Source organism: Borostomias antarcticus, assembly GCF_949987555.1.
Source record: "Borostomias antarcticus genome assembly, chromosome: 5".
NCBI classification, from domain to species: domain Eukaryota; kingdom Metazoa; phylum Chordata; class Actinopteri; order Stomiiformes; family Stomiidae; genus Borostomias; species Borostomias antarcticus.
This window is the reverse complement of record NC_140238.1, coordinates 5,209,488-5,226,103: the sequence shown is the minus strand read 5'-3', so window position 1 is coordinate 5,226,103 and position 16,616 is coordinate 5,209,488. Positions and strand designations below refer to the sequence as shown.

The 16,616-nt window shown below is 44.4% G+C and overlaps 1 protein-coding gene across 1 annotated transcript in view; it reads left to right on the top strand.

Annotated features, from left to right (window-relative positions):
• Positions 1-952: 952 nt before the first annotated feature.
• prkd3 (protein kinase D3) overlaps positions 953-16,616 on the top strand; it is a gene marked incomplete at both ends in the record, with an annotated part of 42,474 nt that continues 26,810 nt past the window's right edge. The window contains one exon of the mRNA XM_084438761.1: positions 953-1,243. Coding sequence (XP_084294887.1) covers positions 953-1,243 — 291 coding nt within the window. The remainder of the gene's footprint in view (positions 1,244-16,616) is intronic.

Below are 16,616 nucleotides of genomic sequence, written 5' to 3'. Positions count from 1 at the left end.
GAAAGTGAAGGTAAAGTACGATTTCTAAGATATTTTTTTGTGTCGAAATAGGCTTTTGTGGACAAACATAGCAGTAGCATATAACCAAGCCTACCCAGTTCTGGGCGCAAAATCAGAGCTTGTATAACTTGTTTTGCTGGCAATCGCGGACAGTCTAATGCCAGCAATCCAATCGAAAGTGGGAGGGTCCAGATGTTGGGAAGACTTGATTCCAGATGTTGGTTGTGCAGGGATATGTCAACAGAACACTCAGCTAAAACTACACCAGTGTTCCAATTTGTCGGATTTTGAGGTTTATTAATCATACGTTTCCCAAATGCACAATTGAAAAAAAGTGTTTTATATGTTGCTTGTTTTAACTCAGTTTATGTATGCATTAACTCGTTTTTACCATTATGAAAAGGCTACAGCCTAGTTTTATGTTCATGATTAGTTGAGATTGATTGTTGGAACTTAATTGGATCTCTACACAGTTGACTTCTTACACATTTCCACCCAATAACGCAATAATTTGTCTGTTTGGTGATCAGGTTTCCTGCGGTCGGTTCCGACATCAGACAAGGAGAGGAGGCATCCGTCAAGAATAATATGAAGTTTGGAGAGGTGGTTGTTTGCACTGAGCTTCTGGGAATCAACCACGGACTTCCTTATAACCACACTAGGCTACCCATTATTGGACCCACCAGGCTGTGCACACTGATGGGCCGCCAGGCGTCGGCCTGAGAAGCTTTTTATAGCCAACCTGTCTCCTGGAAAAGAACAATGCTGCTTTGATTAGGAGATACTAGTGCTATTTATGATAATTCGGACATCTTCATCACATATCATGTTCACTGGAATGAGGACCAAATATTTCATAGTGGTCCAGTGGTGCCTTGTTTAGGAAGGCATCACTGCCAGATGTGTCTGAATTCTATATTGCCGTAATCTGTGTATCATTGGAAGAAACCCGATGTCTTCCTGTAGCAGCCCCTCCCCTCCGTCCTTCCCGAGAGCCTTCCTCCAATCGCATCACCCCGCCGCGACCCTGCCGACCCCGTCCCCGAGCCCGCCGGGCCTGCTCTACAGCCGCCTGTCCAACGGCAGCCACTGTGCGTCAAGTCCCACCAACTCCCGCAGCTCTTTCCACGGAGTGTCGTTCCTCCTCCAAATTGGGCTCACCAGGGAGAATGTCAATCTGGAGGCCAACGACCTGTCTCTGTCTGCCGTAAAAGACCTTGTCTGCTCCATAGTCGACCAAAAGGTAATTACCCCGCATTGTGTAATAACTTCCGACCCTATGATATGAATAAAGTAATTCACTTTTAACATGCAGTGGACATTAAGCAAGAACATTCCCTTTTAAACAGTTGGTCCACTTGTCTATTATGGTCCAGTGATCAGTAAGAAGATATGTTGAACTGGAATGAAAGGAGTTGCCTTGAATTCCATACATCCAGTATGTGGCTGGCATATTTCTCTGTTTACACGTTGTTTTTGCCAAGCAGCAGACATCTGTGTCTCGTGCACCAAATGAGTCCCCAGCACCACAGGAGTGTGCAGCGAGGCTACTCCAGTTACTGGCCATGGTCTAGTTGTCTCAGTTATTTACATTGCGGTGCACTCTCTCTGGAGAGACAAACACTTAGCCTCTCTGTGGTCTGTTCAGCTGAAAGTCATCCATGATATCATGCTCGAACCCAGGTTATTTTCCTTGACAATGGTGGGCTGCTGTAATGACACTGCTGGACGTTGGCCCATGTATAAGAAGAGCCTTTGAGCAACTCAAATATAGGCTGTATCAAACAGCTGCCTCCAACCTACTGTGTGGTGGAAAGAGGCAGCGTTTTGTAAACCATTGGAGCCAAAAGTAGTTTACTGATTTCATTTGTTTGCGTTAAAGTAGTAAAGTTGCGTTTGTGTGTGTATCTGTGCATGTGTGTTTTTGTTTGTTAAGGGTGGAATAACACTCAGCACTTTCCAGAAGTTAATACTGTAGGACTGGCCACACTGTATGCCCTAGATCTCTGTCATGCAACATCAGTCCATGAGCATCAGTCATATGAACAGCCTTATCTCCAAGAAGAGAGAAGCCTACAGTATACTGTTAAGCTTCACCAGATACAGTAGATGCCTTGTTAGATCATGAACCCAGAGATCATGTTAAGATTTAGCTTATGAAACAATTTGTTCTATAGGTCAAGAATAAATGCCCCTTTTTGGAAACATCAGAGCATGTGGATTGTTCATGGATTAATGTGCGTTATCTCTGCGTTGACGAAATGCTCTTGACTCACGCTCGGAAAAAGGCGGTTCTGTGTGTCCATCATTGATCAGGGAGTGTGTGTGGGATTCATTTAAAGACCTCATGTTCACCATTTCATTAGGAATCATGGAGAGATGGAGAGAGGTGGGGGGCCAAGCAGGTGCTTTAGATTACATGTACATTTGGGGCAGATGGATTCGCTTATGACATTTAATATAAAAGTGTAATAAAATAAAACAGAACCCTCTATTTCTCTGAGGTGCAGACAATGTAACGTTTCTGATTAAAGCAGCTTAATGCTCTGAGAAAATTGAGCAGTGTTGCTTGAGTGCGTTGAGCTGACCGGAACTGGTCACTCCGCGTTGGCCCACTATGAACCATTCAGACACACTACTGTTACCACACTGCTTCAATTCTGTAATCGCCTTCAGACAACCAGCTAATTGTGCGGCGCTTCGAAATCAAAGACAGCGGGGGGGAATCATTCGGTGTGCCGTGTGTCCTTTGGTTCAGCGTAGGCCAAGTTCACATTCCTGAGGAGCAGGGTAATGTTGTTGCTCTTTATGGGGTCTGCTGATCCTCACTAGCTATTTATGAGCTGCTCTGGACGTGCGGAGCAGAAAATTCCATCAGCGCCCGTATCGACATGGATCTCGTAACATATTGGCACGGTTGCAAAGGGCAGTTAAGGATCTGCTGGGAAAAAAGCTCGCAAATATCATTTTGAGGGAAATCGTTGAGTTATCTGTGCTGTCAAACAAGGAATTTCTATTGGCTCCATGTGTCAAGTTTGGGTCACATTTTCAGAATTGTGCCCTTGCATGTGTCATAACAGCGTTATAACGAGAGCGCAATTACATTGTGCTATAGGCTACTTGATAATAGGCTATACGAATTGCTTTGGAGAGTCCTAGTAGTGAATCAGTTCATGATCTCTTTCTATCTACTGTATGTTTCTCTGTTCATCCAAGTTCTGTCACTGAAAACACGAGCCGTGTGCTCGTCCCGTCCGTCTGAAGAGAGCCACCCATATGGCTTTGATATCAATGGAAAATATGACTGTGCTCTTTCCCTCCTCCGTCCAGTTCGGCCTCGTCCATTTTTTTCATTACGAAATATGCATGACGACCGTTGGCTCGGCCCCGGCCAGCTTTCCCAGCTGAGACGCTCTTGACCCCCGCTTCGGCCGTCCCAGAATTCCTCCACTCAGCAGAAGCCGCGGGGTTCTGTGTGTCTGCGGGGAGCGGGACAGGAACAGTGTTTTATGTGCTAATATCTCAGTGGATGGGGAGTCAGGGCGGAACTGTGGTCCTGTAGTTTGTGTTTCCTCTGTCCAGGGACGGGCAGCCGGGTAAGTGATTCACCAGTCGCTGAGCCGTGCAACAAACACGGATGGATGTCGGCGTCCTACAGGAGAGGTTTTCCCACTCAGCAAATTTGAACTGCCCGTTTCGATTTGACAGCTGTCTTGACCTTGCGTCTAGTCCAGTTATAGGCCCTTCGTCTGAGGTTGGTTTGTCTGTTTCACTCCCATATTTCCCTATGATAGACTGCTTTAATTGTAGTCTAGTTTCCCAAATTGTCCTGGACCTACAGTAATCACACATTCAGCAGAAACTGGTCTATTATTCCATGTGACAGATTGCTTCAGTCAAGGAGCAAGCAATGTAGGGTTGGGGAAAAAGATCCCTCGTTTTATTTCCCAATGCAGATGCACATTGGCCTACTCTAAACATGGTTGCACACTTTGCTGGAGGTTGTGTGTGGTCTCACACTGTACATAACCTCTCGGTGTCTCAATGTTGACATTTCATCCTCTGGCAGAACCCGATTTTGAATCAGACTCATTGTCCAAAGGGGGTTTGCAGTCCTTTATAATGGCTTCTTACTGTATAGACTTCATACAGCTTCTTTCTGCTGAGGGCTAAACCACATGACTTGGCCTCCGTTTTACAGAGTGGAATGACTCTCTCCCCACTTTGCAGGGATGGAAGGTCTGTTATGCATCTTGATAGTAGTGGTTTGGGCGCTTCCCAGTGGTGAAGGTTAAAATCAGGATAGGGTAACCTGATCAGAGATCTGTTCTGTTCAGATAACTCAGTTCTCGTAAGCCCTCTCTGTGGAACGCTCTGCGCCGAACTGAACTCATACATTAAATAACAACATCTGGACCCGAGGCCTGTGAGAGACTGTCACCATTTTACAGCGTCGTGTCACTGCTCAGCGAGGCTCCGTGGGGACTGTGATTGGTGACACAGCAGAGGGACAGAGAGAGCCACCCATCGGTCGGGACAGATCGGGCCTCCCGTGGCTCCGCGTCACCGTTCGGCCTCCGGCTCTGCTGGCCCTGTAGAGTCGGGGTCTCTGGGATGAACAGCGATAGTGTTCACTCATCTCCCAAGTCGTCTTGTGCGGTTCGAGAGGGAACAACGATGGGATAAAAGTTCACGACTCCTTGAGAATAACTCCCCAGCAAGCAGCCAGCCAGCCAGCCAACCCAGCCAGCCAACATTCCTCCTCTTCCAGGCATTTTTGGAGAATGATGTGATGTTGTTTGGGGATGGGTGGAGATGGGGTGCCATGAAATTGAAATATTTGAAACTAAACACAGTTTCTGTAATACTGTACATCTGCCAAATGCTCAACCATGTTGTAATGGCACCGGCATGCTTGACTTAGCTTCATATTCTAGGTTTATGGCATGCTTGACATGGGTTGATATCCTATAAAAGTGCAAATAAATAGCTGCTGGATGTTTTGAGAGGGAGGTTGGAAACCTGTTGAAAAAAGTGTTTGATGTAAAACGGAGAGTTTACAGTGTACCTTGGACTCCAAGTTAACGCTCCTCGCGCACTGTCAGAAGGGATGATAAAGCTCACTAGAAGGAAGGAAATTTGAAGTCCTTTTGGCATAGGCCATGGAAAAAAACATAAAACTTTTCCCTCAAAAGGCAGTTTATGAACATTTCTACCTTACCTCTTGTCCCTAGGATATTCCTGTGTATTCACTGCAGCTGGAAATACTGCATGGTGGAAAGGGCCTGTCTCACACACGTTTTCCTACTGGTCGGTTAGCGCTGTTAACTCCCAGTCTCTGGTTGGGGCTCAGGGTTGTACAGCTGCCTCTGTAATTAGCCAAACAAAGGCCTTTTGAGAAGTGAACACACCATGGGTTTTTAAAGCTGGACAACATGAAACAACACGGTATTGTGAAAAAAAAATTAAGGGATTCAGCAGAGCAACCTTTGAGTTGTAACAAGCATTTCTGATCAAAGTATGTTTTTCAGTTGTGGACTCACCGTTTGCCACCTATTCGTTGGGCGAGTATGGTTGTACATGATGCTTTCATCCCAGGTTATGTTCTTAGCAGTATTGCTTTGTCCTGCCTTGTAGTGCTTCAGCTGCAAGTTAATAGCTCTTAATGAGCCCATATTAGATGATTTAGCGCAGAGATCGGAGAGAAATACGGTGCGGTCAGCATGGCAACACTGGTGAGGCAACGTTCCACTTAATCACCCTGCAAGTTCATGTGGGGGATAGATACCAACATGTTAGGCTGTTGCCCTGGTAACGAGAGACTTGAGAACAGGTAGTCTAAACGAGGGAGAGGGAGAGAGAGAAAGAAGGGAATGACAGAAAGATTGAGAAGAGAGATGGAAGAGAGAAGGAGGGTGAAGGTGAAGGAGAGAAGAGGGGGAGCAGATGGAAATTGGCGAGTGCTGAGCTTCCACTGGCCAAGACTAACTGAAACACACAGGAAATAAATCACCTCCTCCTCCTCCTCCTCCCGCCCCTCCCCCATAGGCTCGCCCCGGGCACCCAGGCCCACATCTGCATGTTCCTATAGAAACGCCATATTTCAACCTGAGGACAACTCGGCACCACAGTATGTGTGATATACATGAGGCCAGACATTTCCTGGAAAGCAGATTCAGCTGCTTCTCCGAAAAAATGTCAAGAGTAAGACAAAGTGCAGTTGCTTCTGAATGGACGCTGGGTTCATTTTTCAGCTTAACAGGTTGTTAAAAGTTCATATGCAGGCCCACCATCATATACTGTATCAAATAGAGGTTATTATTACAATATGTGAATATAGCAACATAATTGATAGTAAATAGATTTAACACTAAGAGCTTCCACATGCAATAGGCCCCATATCTCATGCAAAACTGAGTTGTACAAGCATCTGTGAATTGTTTTACTCTTAGAGTAATTTGCAACCTTTTTTTGCCAGTCTGCGAGCTAGCCGACGCTATAGGGACGGGTGAGTGAGTGAGTCATTTGTGGAAGAATAGAGTGAAAAAAAAAAACTTCACCAACCTCTACATTTAAAGTGAACTGAGTAATTTCTCCCATCTGCAGTTCACATTTCGGGAGGCTCATTCTCTTCAAATGCAAAGTGGCATGGTGGAACAGGAGGCTCGGCCGCAAGAGCCAGAGAGAATGACAGGCTGGGGCGAAGAGCCGTCCTCCGGGAGGGAGGACGCCATGGCGGCAGTCCCGGCACCGGGGCCTGGTTTTTGCGGGCGCCCCTGCGCCCGCTGGTGCCGTGCTCTGCGGTCGGGTTCCAGAACAAGTCATGGAATTCGTCCCCCACCGCCGTTGTGGGCTCCCCTCCGCGCTGGGCTGCATCTGTGTGGGTTGTAGGAACGCCCTTCGCCGGCCTGTGACTGCGTACCACGGTGGCTGGAGAAGATAATCTAGTATTACTGAAATCTCCATTACTACTGGTTGAATGGGTTTTGAATTGTGATTATATTGAAGTGAAGGGGCCTGCATAATCAACCTCAGACTGCGTTGTTTTGTGCTCATAAGCTGTGGTAACCCTCTTAATTTTACAAAAGCCTACATACGGTACAAAGGGATTGGCGATCGATAAAGATACATTTGAACTTTAAGCCTCATGGTCTTCGTCTTTTGCTGTGACAGCCACATCGCCTGGTCTTGATTCAGTGTACATCCCAGCAGATTTACTGATCCTTTCAGCAAGTTTTAGGGACTTCAGTCGTGACAAATCCTGAGGGCACTTGCTGACGTGTGGCGCAGCGCCCCGACCCGCCCTCTTGCCGTCCTGCCGGAGAGGAATCAGCAGTCCGATCAAATCAAATCAAAACTTTATTTGTATAGCGCATTTCATACACAGAGGCAACACAATACGCAGAGTCTGACTCTGACCTCATACTTAACTCTACATATCTCCTTACAATTGAAACATAATGACATTACACCCACTTATCTCGCCAGCAGAGAGGTGGTCAGGAGAAATCGCAGATGAGACATAACAATAGGGGAACTGTTAGCCAGCTCACTTGTGGAGTGATTTCCCCTCATTATGCTAATAGCCACAGGTTCCTACAATGAGAACCATATGGAGCCCGGTGTTTTGTGAAACGTCAGCAGCTCCCGCTGGCATTATCGATCTCTGCTGTGGCGGCAGGTTGAACATGCGGCTTTCTGAGGTGTTTTCTCAGCCCTGTTTTCCTTTCCTGCCTGTCAGCTCGCTGGCTGATCTGTCAGGCCGATAACAAGATGGCAGAGGAAGTGCAGCGCAGCCTCGATACCCGACCAGAAGAAACCGGGTCTGCTTGAAAAGGGAAAGGAGACGCGCAGCGGTTTTAAAGTGCCAGCGAGCAACTGTTGATGTAATCCTAGTCGTGAAGGAAAGTGAAATGAAAGGGTATATTTTCAACCTCTTTGGGCGTCATGTGCATTTTGTGCTTTTGATGGTTCCCTCTTGGAACGCATTCAAAGTGATAGCCGGCAGGTACCAACGTGGTGCGGTTGGTCACCGTAATCCATAATCCGCCATAGCCATATATGCTGTTCAGTTGCACTGCAGACTGGAACCTCTCCCTGATTTCACAGTCTCTCTCTCTCTCTCTCTCTCTCCCTCCCTCTCTCTCCCTCTCCTCCTCTGCTTGGTCTGTGGTCAGTAGAGAAGTACAGTGTGTTCAGTGGTGTATTTAGTCGTCTGTGTGGCTTCATCCTCTGCCGTCACTTTTAGTCTGCATCTGTCTGTGTTCTCTCAATTGTAGGAGAACATGCACTGGACTGACTCTGAGAGTGGAACCGAGCTAGAGAAGGTGCTCGAAGTGCATAGCCGCATGTGCATGTCCTGGGTGTGAGCTGTCAGTAGTATTTCAGCAGGATGACAGTTGGGGCTGGTCACTTCCTGAATGAAGCCTCTACTGGTTTTGTTCAATCTGGACCACAACCAATCACCGTAGGCCCCTATGGCCTCTTGTTCTTCTACAGGAAAGAGGAACTCTCCATTCCCCACCAGTGACTTTGCTGCATAAATCTAAAGTTGGCCTCACCTGGTTATTTACTCTGTATTCAGATCATCCACCTGACCTGCCAGACGAGGGAGATACAGTATATTCACCACAGTATATAATCTCCTAGCTGCGAGCCTACAGTACCACTGAGGGGCCATAACTCAGGCTGGAGGGCTGGAGGTCTGACTCGCTGACTTAGATCACAGTCCTCGCTGTCTTCCTGCTTAAGGGTTGAGATCCTGTGACTCAGCCTTCCTCTTCTGCTCCCAGCCACCGAACACACACGAACACACACACACATACACACGCCCACGCACGCACACTCGTGAGGTGAAGAGGGTGAAGCAGAAGAGACTGTCTCTGTCATCTTTAAAGAATGGAGGTCTCGGGTGTATAGAGTAGAGGCCTAGTGGAAATCTCATCAGAAGTACATACTCTTGGTACTTGAATGCACTATTGCACCGAAGGCCCAAAGACCACAGAAGAACTGTTTTTCTGTATGTGCAATGTAAGAGAAATTGAGAGAAATATGGACAAAATAGTCAGTGGTTTACCATGAGTAGCTAAAAGACCCCCTAAAGGCAGCAATAGAATCCATATTCCAGGATTTAAAGTATCATTCTTACTCATGGAAATGAGGTAAGTGAGAATTCTCCAATCGTTTCTCCTGAGGGCTGAAATGGCTTCATCCTGCTGACAGGTGTATGGCCTCTCTGTATGACAGCGCTGGTTTGTGGTTTGGAGGAAGGCCTAGACCTATAAGCTCAGCGGTTAGCACCCTGATTTCACCTTGTCAGCACTTGGTATCTTAATATGTATACTGTACATGTAAAGGGTAGCGCACCAGCAGTGAATTAGTGCCATATGAAAAGCTAGCACCTCTTTCAAGACCTGCTGCCGCTTTTCTCATCACAAAGAGTGGGAGGGGCCTAACCGTAGTTATGGCGTTCACACTTTTCTTGGAACGGGAGTGAGTGAGGGGAAGGTAGCAGCCGGCCAGCACCGTAGTGGAGCGAAGGGCGCTCAGACAATAAGTTACTCTGTCATTATGTTGACCCTTGATCCACTGAGGAGAGGAATGCGCAAATGCAGCCTGTTGTGTTCCAAATCCTGTCGTAGATAAACGGCCGACATTACAGTCAAATGGTACTGCAGAGTTTGTGCTTTTCCGAATAAACCTTCTAAAAATACAATTTTGCAAAGCCATTCAGTTCGATACGCAGCAGCTACAGATGTATCATTGTGTCCGAAATAAAATTGAAAGTATATTTTTGGTCTTTTCCCATTGATTGGAACAATATACAACAGTTGTTGTGGATGATACAGTCATATGTGTCTGAATCACCCTACCACGTGGAAGGAACTGTAGTTGTGGTTCTTTGGGCAAAAAAAACACAAGTCTGAAAGAAACACCAACACTACTCCACCACATGAATTTCGTTTCCACCGCATCCCTCTGCACTGGATTCACTTTGTTCCCATAATGGACTCTCTTTTTGGGTTTTCTTCCACTGCAGTGGAAAAGTAGCAGTTAACGCCTGCAGCGTGTGTGTGTGTGTGAGAGAGAGAGACTGCTTGAAAGTTGGCGAGCAAGAGAGTTACTAAGAGCAAGATAGAGAGATGGAACGTAAGACGTCGAGTCGGCCTGGTCCCATAAGTGCACAGTACCAACAGCTTCTGAACCAAATGTGAACCATATGATATAGGGCTGTATATCGCAGATGGTACTGTGTGTGCGGTCAAGTACTCTGTCTTCCTTTCTCCTACAGCTGTGGCATGTTTGCCTTGGCTCAGCCCTGCAAATAGGGAGCAAATAGTTTTCTGTAAATGCACTGTCCAAATGAAGCATGCTTCTCTGTCTTTCCACATACACACTGAGGGGCGGGATGGAAGGGGCAGGCTCCACGGCCGCCAGGCCTATAGAAGACTATATATATGAGTGCAATGCTGAAGCCTGACTCCTATGGGGGACAAGTAGGAAGTGCTGTTCAGACACATGCCTTTCTAAAGATGATCTCTATTAAACATGCTCCCATGTTGTAGTACAGCAAAACAGAATGTTGCGTGTTTCATGTTGCGTGATTCTCAGATTAGCGTGGTGCCTTTACTAGCATGGCAAACAGGAGATTGGGGATTTGGGAAAGTTAGGGATCTTGAAGGCCTTGACCTTGACCTGTTTTGATATCACTGTACTCATGACTCTGCCCAGTGTTGTTGTGGTGTGGCTCGCAACGTTCTTCCTTCTTTGAACAATGGCTGCCCCATCGGGCTCTGTCAACAATAATGATGGGATGGGATACAATTGGGATGGATTTTGCCCGGTCTTTCACAAAGACAATGTGTGTGTGTGTGTGTGTGTGTGTGTGTGTGTGTGTGTGTGTGTGTGTGTGTGCGTGTGTGTGTGTGTCGTACCATACAGCGTACTCTCAGCACCGAGACTGCTCTTGTTAAGGTCTTCAATGACATCCATTTAAACACAGACAATGGCAGAATTTCAGTCTTAGTATTACTGGATCTCAGCGCTGCATTCGACACAGTTGACCACAACATATTACTAGGCCGACTGGAGAACTGGCTGGGAATTTCTGGCACAGTGCTAGACTGGTTTGAATCCTACTTGAAGGACAGGGACTACTTTGTGTCTACAGTATAGGCAATTACAAAGTTCCCCAAGGCTCCATTCTGGGGCCTCTTCTGTTCAACATTTACATGCTCCCACTAGCTCAAATAATGGAAAACAACAAAATATGTTACCATAGCTACGCAGATGACACACAAATTATATCACCATATCACCAGGGAACTATAATCCCATACAAGCGCTAAGTAAGTGCATTGAACAAATCAACGATTGGATGTGCCAGAACTTTCTTCAACTAAACAAAAATAAAACTGAAGTAATTGTCTTTGGAGCCAAAGAAGAACGATTAAAAGTCAGCGCTCAGCTCCAATCAGTAATGCTAAAAACCACAAACAAAGCCAGCAATCTTGGTGAAGTCATGGACTCCTGTCATGGACTGAATTTTAACAGTCACATTAAGACAATTACAAAGTCAGCCTACTATCACCTGAAGAATATATCAACGATAAAGGATTTATGTCTCAGCAGGATCTTGAAAAACTTGTCCATGCGTTTATCTTCAAGTAGGCTCGACTATTGTAACCGTGTGTTTACAGGTCTCTCTAAAAATCGATCAGACAGCTGCAGCTGATTCAGAACGCTGCTGCTCGAGTCCTCACTAAGACTAAGAAAGTGGATCACAACACTCCAGTTCTGAGGTCTTTACACTAACTTCCTGTCTGTCAAAGAATTGACTTTAAAATACTGCTGTTGGTTTGTAAAGCACTGAATGGTTTAGGGCCAAAATATATTTCTGATCTGCTGCTACGTTATGAACCATCCAGACCTCTCAGGTCGTCTGGCACAGGCCTGCTTTCTGTCCCCAGAGTTATAACAAAACATGGAGAAGCAGCGTTCAGTTTTTATGCTCCACATATCTGGAACAAACTTCCAGAAAACTGCAGGTCTGCTGCAACTCTCAGCTCTTTTAAATCAAGACTGAGACTTCTTTTTTCCGCTGCTTTCTATTAAATCAAATAATTATTCATTCACACTGCACTGTAACTTTTATTCCAGATTTTTCCCCCTGCATTTTGTTATAAATGTACTTTTTTACATTTCATTTTATAATACCTTTTATGTTTTTCTTGCACTTTGTCTTGATGCTTTTAATGTCTCATGTAAAGCACTTTGAATTGCCTTGTTGCTTTAATGTGCTTTACAAATAAACTTGCCTTGCATCAGAAAAAGGATGTTCCTTTTTGGTTTCAGATAGAACTGTTTAATCAAGGAAAGTTAGAACCATGTCACCATTAAACAGTTAAATAGTTCTACCAGGAACCGACCTAGTTCTACCTGGGTTTTTATCACGGTGCTTGCGCAGCTTGTGCTGTGTTCCTTTTGTATCGAAGCCCTGGATTTGGCGCCCGGGATGAAGTCATATCCCAGTTGAATGTGTTCCGAAAACAAATTATCTTTGTAGTTCTAGCCAATGCTAGCCATTGTTAGCAATACCAGTTGATAGCAACATACTATGCTATTTTGCGCATATGAACACTGCAGCAACATTGTCCACATATAGATGTTGGACAGTACTGTGTGTACGACTGATTTAATGGGACACAAATAAGACAGGAGCACTAATAAAAAGTCTTATTACAGCTTTCACTTATTGTTGATGTGCGGAGTAACCATCTTGATTGACGTTAGCAGCTGACGTTGATGAAGTCGGGGTTGATTTTTTACCCAGAGTAAAATGCTGGAAAGTGCAAGTTCAAGTGACGTATTGATGGCGATTTTGACATTGAACTTGGGAATCTTGATGTTTCCGATACAAAAGGAATGCAGTATTAGACTTAATAACCCGCACACATATTTAATGGGACAACCAGTGTCTCCGTACAAAGTGCACTCCCACAAGTAATGGCGTTTCCACTTCATAATGTTCAGATGGCTGAAACGCAAGAGCTACTGTATGCAAATAAACCTCTAAAGCTCAGTCAGTGTATGATTGGCTGCACTGTGGGCTTCAATCCGTGATCGGCGCTTGTTCAGAGAATTCTCCTACAGGGACAACTGAAGACACTCTGAATATGTTTTTATGAGAGTCTATGTGTTTGCGTCCGCGTTTCTGATATTTTTGATCACCATCAAGGCAGATTTCTTCTTAGACCTTCACAAACATATGATATGGAAAGTTCCCAGTTACTGGTAGAGAGCAAAGCACAGAACTCCCCAAAGACACTGCAGTGTGGTTTTAGATGAACAACCTAGATCAGAGCTTCAACCAATACTACCAGCCTTCCAGTTGAGATGTTATATTTTCAGTTTGTGTACTATTCATTTTTATGCTGGTGGGTAAACCATAAGCTTATGCTCCTAAAAGGAGTAGCCTGTTTTGAGTTCTTCTTACCTCCTCATATTCCCTCTAAAACTCTGGGACACATATCCAATGTGTATAGCACAAAGTGACAATGTTTATTTGTTACATCTTAATGTTCATGTTATACATGTTACATATCTGACTAATCTTCAATGCCAAGACGAATATGTTTTGGGATGTTTACATGTGTTTGATGTTAACGCTTCACTGTGTTGGATGACATTTCTGCTTCCAATTATATTCATTACCCAATGAAAAATAAAGCGATTCTTTCACTGGAGACAGAGGGAAGTTTAGAAACGAACACACTTTTCCATAGTTTGACTCAATGTCTTTGATGTGACGTACACAAACCAACTACAGCACTTTCCCCCCAGTTCGCGTGAGCATAAATCGCTTTTCCAAAGCATATTTTGGACTACAAACACGAAACATTTCATACAGATGTGGTCTTCAACATGTGCCACCGTCAAACAACAGTTTTCATTTGATTTGACATAAAAAAAACAACTTCCTATTTCCTCCTACACTCTTGTTCTCACTCACAGTCATACTTTAATTTCACTATCAGGCACTCGAACACCACGTTGTGATGAGTAAGCAATCATGTGGAAGACTTGTTTATCAAACCTTTTTTTCTCCGACGCTCTCAATTTGGAATATACAGTAGGAACGATGCATGATAAAACCTAAACCATGGATGGTGCCACTTTATGATAGTTATGTGGACAATATTCTTGCTTAGTCAGTCTACTGCCATGTTTTTAACTTAACATTTTATTGTAAATATATTATATATATATAATACTGGTAAGTAGTGACAAGTGATGAGGAGAGAAAAATGGTCTGTGGCCACCACCTGCAAAACCATTTCCTTTTGGGGGTTGTCTTGCTGTTGCCTCTCCTGTCCACCTGTTGTCACTCTCAATTCCACCAAAGCAGGTGAAATTGATTCATAATCGTTTACACTTCCAAACTGGACAGATCGATATCCTACAAATGTAATTGATTGGTTTTATACTGTGATGATTATACATTTCCTTAATTTTTTGAGCAGTTTACATACTACAATACGCTTATATAATATATATATATATATATATATATATATTATATATCAATAATATCAATATATCAATAATTAATTACAATATATCATTAATTAATTACATGACATCATCTGTAATTCATTAATCACGATTAATTGCTCACATATACATTTTTTGCTGGCAAAAGCCCCCAAATGAAGATATTTCAATTCAAAGACATTACATTATTTGTGCCTACTGACCAACGTCCAGTGATCCCTGGTCAGAGCAATGTATTTGGCCCGCGCCAGTAGGCTACTTCCATTCTTGTTGTCTTTTCTGTGTCATACAGCTGGTGGATTTTTTTTTTTTAACTATGGGGCCTCTTGAAGGCGGCTTGTAAGTTGCATCGGAGGAAACCATTTGAAATGCCTCCATTAAGCTCCTGTCCTCTACCATTGAAATTGGCCTGTAGTCCACGGCAATCCACTTTGCGATGGAGTTTGTCAAGGTAGACTTGCTCATTCAGAGCCTGCTTTCAGTGAGTGTGGGTTGGCGAAGCCTGCTAGTACTGGGGCTGACAGCTGTTAACATGTTTAGCAGATAAGTTAGACTATAACTACTCTGATGGAATGCAAATTCTTTCTTACAGATATTGCACACAACCACAATCTTATTAACCGTCCCATCTGGGAGTTTTTTTACAAGTAAACTTTACGTTCAGAGGCCAAAGCAAAGTCATTATCCGCCTCTTTGAGTTTGTTTGAAGGCAATTATGCTTTTACGTGACATACGACTCAGGTCCAAATTAAGTTTGTTGCTTTAATAATGTTAAATCAGGCAATGACGTGACAACACTTACAGCTGGATGAAATCGATTAATGCAATTAATTTGTGTTAATCTTTATTAACGCGTTAAAGCCCCATTATGTAGCGGTCCAGTTTGGTGCACTTTAGCGGCCCCTAAAGGCCACTAGAGACATTACAACCGCAGTACCATTGTCGTAAAACGCTGAGAGACGCCTGTTACCCCTTTCACGTGCATTTGTTGACAACTGACAAGCTGAGGAAAATGGAGTCTGCCGGCAAATTCGAAGAGGAGAGCTAAAGGTAAAGCAGAATGTTCATGCGAGAGAAAACCGCAGCTCACGGTCAAAAGTTACATAGTGCAAATACAGGCCACCGGACCCCTCTGGGGAATGGAAGAGGTGCTGTTCTCGCTATAATAATCCAGCACACCAATAGATCGACTTTGAAACTGATATTTTAAGATGAAATCGACAACATAGTGGGGCTTTAATGTTTGCATAATTAATTAATCTAATTAACGCATTAAATTGACAGCCCTATATATATATATACACACACACTACACATACTAGTTCTGATACCTGTTTGAGCAATCAGTAATTGTCTATTTAGTCCATTATACGACCCTCATACCCCCAGATCCCGAGATACAGGTATCAGAACCAGGCACCATACAGAATGGGGGAATGTATTTGGCTCCCATCAATGGGCGGTTATTCTCTGTGCTTAGAAGGACACTAATACGACTGCAAACTGCTCAAAAGTACATTGCTACTGTAGATTCTGTAGGCCGAGAGGAATCCAATGATGTCCAACTCTTGACATTTAACGCGAGGTAATAGTTCAGCGTTTGTATCAGGGCAGCCACAATCATTTGGGGCAAAGCTGAGCAGGCAAAACAATTCTAGAGTAGCCAGCTGGAACGCTGGCGCGAGGTAATAGTTCAGCGTTCGTATCAGGGCGGGGTTCTGTTCTATTGGCTGGCTTGACTTGGGTGCAGTAGATATGTATGCCAGAGCAGCGCTGTGTGAAAGGAGGGGTGGCTCCGGAGCAGTATTTTTTTTGTTAAAATGAGCCAAAATGTAAAATAATAAAAAATCCCCCGTCACTGTCTGCCCGAGACCCCTGGGGGATACCTGTGCCTAATAAGAATGCTGTCAGGCTGACGGTGTCCGAGGAAAATGCGAACAGATCCAGATACGGAGAATTGGTCTTTATTGTGTTAGATATCTATCTATCTATCTATCTATCTATCTATCTATCTATCTATCCATCCATCCATCCATCCATCCATCCATCCATCCATCCATCCA